Source organism: Coffea arabica, chromosome 9e, assembly GCF_036785885.1.
Source record: "Coffea arabica cultivar ET-39 chromosome 9e, Coffea Arabica ET-39 HiFi, whole genome shotgun sequence".
Classification (NCBI taxonomy): Eukaryota; Viridiplantae; Streptophyta; class Magnoliopsida; order Gentianales; family Rubiaceae; genus Coffea; species Coffea arabica.
In genome coordinates, this window is record NC_092327.1 from 30,924,610 (window position 1) to 30,927,960 (window position 3,351).

Genomic DNA, 3,351 nt, shown 5'->3' on the forward strand with positions numbered 1-3,351 from the left:
AGTCTTCAGCCATTCCAATCCAAGCTCACTTTTCAACATAAAACCCTTAGCGCCCTTTCGAGTTTTCACTAAAGTTACCCCCACCCTTTTTATCTTCTTTTATTCATTTTTCCTTTTTCTTTCTTCTTTTCTGTTTCCTTCTTTTTTTTCTTTTTTTCTTTTTTTAAAGGTGCGCTTTTGGATTTTCACCTGATAAACAAATCCTGCCGATAGCTCTTATCAACTCAGAAATGTGTTTTAAGAAATGACGGCATCAGTGCAACAATCATTCCTTTGTAAAATTGGTGAAGGTGCATTGACATCATTTGTCATTTGATTAGAAAATTTCTTTAAAGAGGTGATACAAAGAATGGAAGTCAGGACTTTCGATTTTTCGTAATGTGATCAGGTAAGGTGCTAACAAATGGTTAAGACTTGAAGGCAAATTTTATAAATGTTTAAATCACTTGAGGTTGCATCTTCATATTAACCCGATTTAGGATTAAACTAAAATTGCCCAAATTTATTTTTAATTGAGATTCTTTTCTTTAATTTCTTTTCATTTTTTTTCTTGTCTATCATTTTTCACCTCTTGAGATTTCTCTTTTCTTTTTTAACTCAAACTTGCCCCAGTGTGGGGTTTGCGATTCTCAGGAGTTGTCAAACGAAATAATTTATTATGAAAGTTCAAAAGGGATAACTAGGCATAGAATATTTAATTGGAAAGGAAGAAAACCTGACTTTTATTCCATTCTTCCCATTAACTCTAAAAGAAAACTTCCGTTTATCAGATAAAGAATTTTTTACACATATCCGAATTGATCGGTTGAGGGAAAACTTGTCCATTCATTTCTGCGAGAACAAGTGCTCCACCAGACAATACCATATTGACGAATAAAAAAGCCCTACCAATTTGGTGCAAACTTGCCTTTGGCCTCCTCTTGTACTGACAAAATCCGTTTCAACACTTTATCTCCTTTTTCGAATAGTCACACTTTGACCTTCTTGTTGTAAGTACGGGCCATTCTCTTTTGATAGCACTGACCATGACAAATGACTTTTAACCTTTTCTCATCAATTAAAGACAATTGCTCATGACGTTATTTAATCCAATTTGCTTCATTTAGTTTGGCCTCCATTAATATGCGCAATGAGGAAATTTCGACCTCAGCCGGCAAATCTGCTTCTATTCCATACATGAGGTTGTAAGGCATTGCCCTAATAGAAGTCTGAATAGCAGTTCTATATGCCATTAATATATAGGGGAGCTTCTTGTGCCAATCCCGATGTCTTTCGATCATTTTACGGATTATCTTCTTCGAGTTCTTATTTGCGGCCTTCATAGTTCCATTCATCTGTGATCTATAAATAGTAGAATTTTGATAATTGATTTTGAACTGCTCGCACAATCTATCTACCATGTCATTGTTGAAATTCTTAGCATTGTCAGTGATTAATGTCTCTGGCATACCAAAACGACAAATGATGTGTTTCCTTAGAAAATCGGTCACCACATTCTTAGTCACATGCTTGCAAGACTCAGTTTCAACCCATTTAGTAAAATATTCAATTGCCACCAAAATAAATCGATGCCCGTTTTAAGCAGGAGGGTCAATGGTTCCAATTATATCCATACCCCACATTAAACATGATTAGGGAGCAGTCATACTGTGTAATTCTGTGGGGGAAGTGCGCATAACATCCCCATGCAATTGACATTTAATGCATTTTCTGACAAAATCTATACAATCATGCTCCATAGTAAGTTAAAAATATCATATTCCATGATCTTCTTTGCTAATAAATGCCCGTTCATATGTGATTCACATACACCACTGTGCACTTCTTTCATCAAATAATCTGCTTCTTCTTCATCGACGCATCTTAGAAGGCCCAAGTCTGACGTCCTTTTGTAGACCACATCTCCATTCAAGAAAAACTTGGATGATAATCTGCACAAGAAATTTTTAGCAGTTGCATCAGCACCTGGAGGATAGGACCCTGTTTTGAGAAATTCCTTAATATTGCTGTACCAGGGACGGCCATCAGAAGATTTTTTCATAACCAAACAATGTGTAGGCTTTTCTTGCAATTGAATCTGGATAGGCTCAATCACCAATTCATCTGGATGTTGAATCATTGAAGATAAAGTAGCCAAAGCATCAGCAAAAACATTTCTGGCACGTGGAATATGTCTGAACTCCAAACTCCTGAATTTTTTTGCTAAATCTAGTAAATTACAATGATATGACAAGATTTTTGAATCTCGAGTGATCCATTCTTTGAGCGTTTGATGCATGAGTAAATCGAAATCACTGAACACTATTAAATCCTTAATCTCTATCTCCAACGCCATTTTGAGTCCAAAAATACAAATCTCATATTCAGCCATATTGTTAGTGCATAAAAATCGTAGTTTAACGGAATCGGGATAACGCTTTCCTTCAGGTGATACTATAATAGCTCCGATACCAGCTCCGAAAGAATTTGAAACACCATCAAAGAACAGTCTCCACTCAGAGTATCGCTCATTCATATCCTCTGCTATACCAATAAACAAGATCTTCTCATCAGGAAAATAAGTGTGAAGCGGTTGATAATCATCTTCCCTTAGATTTTCAGCCAAGTGATCTGCTATAGCCTGACCCTTGATTGCCTTTTGCATGATGAAAATGATATTGAATTCAGAAAAGATCATTTGCCATTGAGTCATGCGTCCGGTCGGCATTAGTTTCTCCAATAAGTACTTCAAAGGATCTGAACGAGAGATAAGGTAGGTGGTGTGACTAAGCAAGTAATGCCTCAATTTCTGAGTTGTCCAGACCAATGCACTGCAACTCCTTTCAAGAAATGTGTATTTTGCCTTGTAAGGTGTGAATTTTTTGCTAAGATAATAAATGACTTGCTCTCTTTTTCCAGAATCATCATGCTGCCCCAAGACATATCCCACAGTCTCGTCGAGCATAGACAGGTACATAATCAAAGGTCGACCTGGTTTGGATGGCACTAAAATCGGGGGGGGGATGCAACAAGTAATCCTTGATCTTATCAAAAGCCTGTTGGCATTCTTCACTCCAATACAATGACACATTTTTCTTCAACAATTTAAACAAAGACTCACATGTAAAAGTCAATTGAGCAATGAATAGACCGATGAAATTAATCTTTCCTAAGAAACTCTGCATATCTTTTTGTGTTTTTGGCACTGGCATTTCACGAATGGCTTTAATCTTTATCGGACCTATCTCTATGCCCTTTTTACTGACAATGAACCCCAATAATTTGCCGGTAGGAGCTCTGAAAGTGCACTTCGCGGGATTTAATTTCAAATTATATCTTCTCAACCTTTCAAATAACTTTTTCAAGTCAACC

General features: G+C 36.6%; 1 protein-coding gene across 1 annotated transcript; it reads right to left on the bottom strand.

Annotated features, from left to right (window-relative positions):
* Positions 1–1,079: 1,079 nt before the first annotated feature.
* Positions 1,080–2,692, bottom strand: LOC140014668 (uncharacterized). Its single transcript, XM_072065752.1, has 3 exons — positions 1,811–2,692; positions 1,649–1,720; positions 1,080–1,508 (listed from the first exon to the last, which is right to left on the bottom strand). Exons 1-3 carry the CDS (start codon positions 2,690–2,692, stop codon positions 1,080–1,082), a joined length of 1,383 nt encoding a protein of 460 aa, XP_071921853.1.
* Positions 2,693–3,351: the final 659 nt, after the last annotated feature.

What these genes read in the sequence shown, in the direction of transcription:
- LOC140014668 (XM_072065752.1), bottom strand. Translation starts at nt 2,692, where the DNA reads ATGACTCAATGGCAAATGATCTTTTCTGAATTCAATATCATTTTCATC. An exon ending in TGAAAGAAGTGCACAGTGGT is followed by an intron (nt 1,721 to 1,810) that starts GTATGTGAATCA and finishes ATGATTGTATAG; the next exon opens with ATTTTGTCAGAAAATGCATT. An exon ending in TTCCCCCACAGAATTACACA is followed by an intron (nt 1,509 to 1,648) that starts GTATGACTGCTC and finishes GAGTCTTGCAAG; the next exon opens with CATGTGACTAAGAATGTGGT.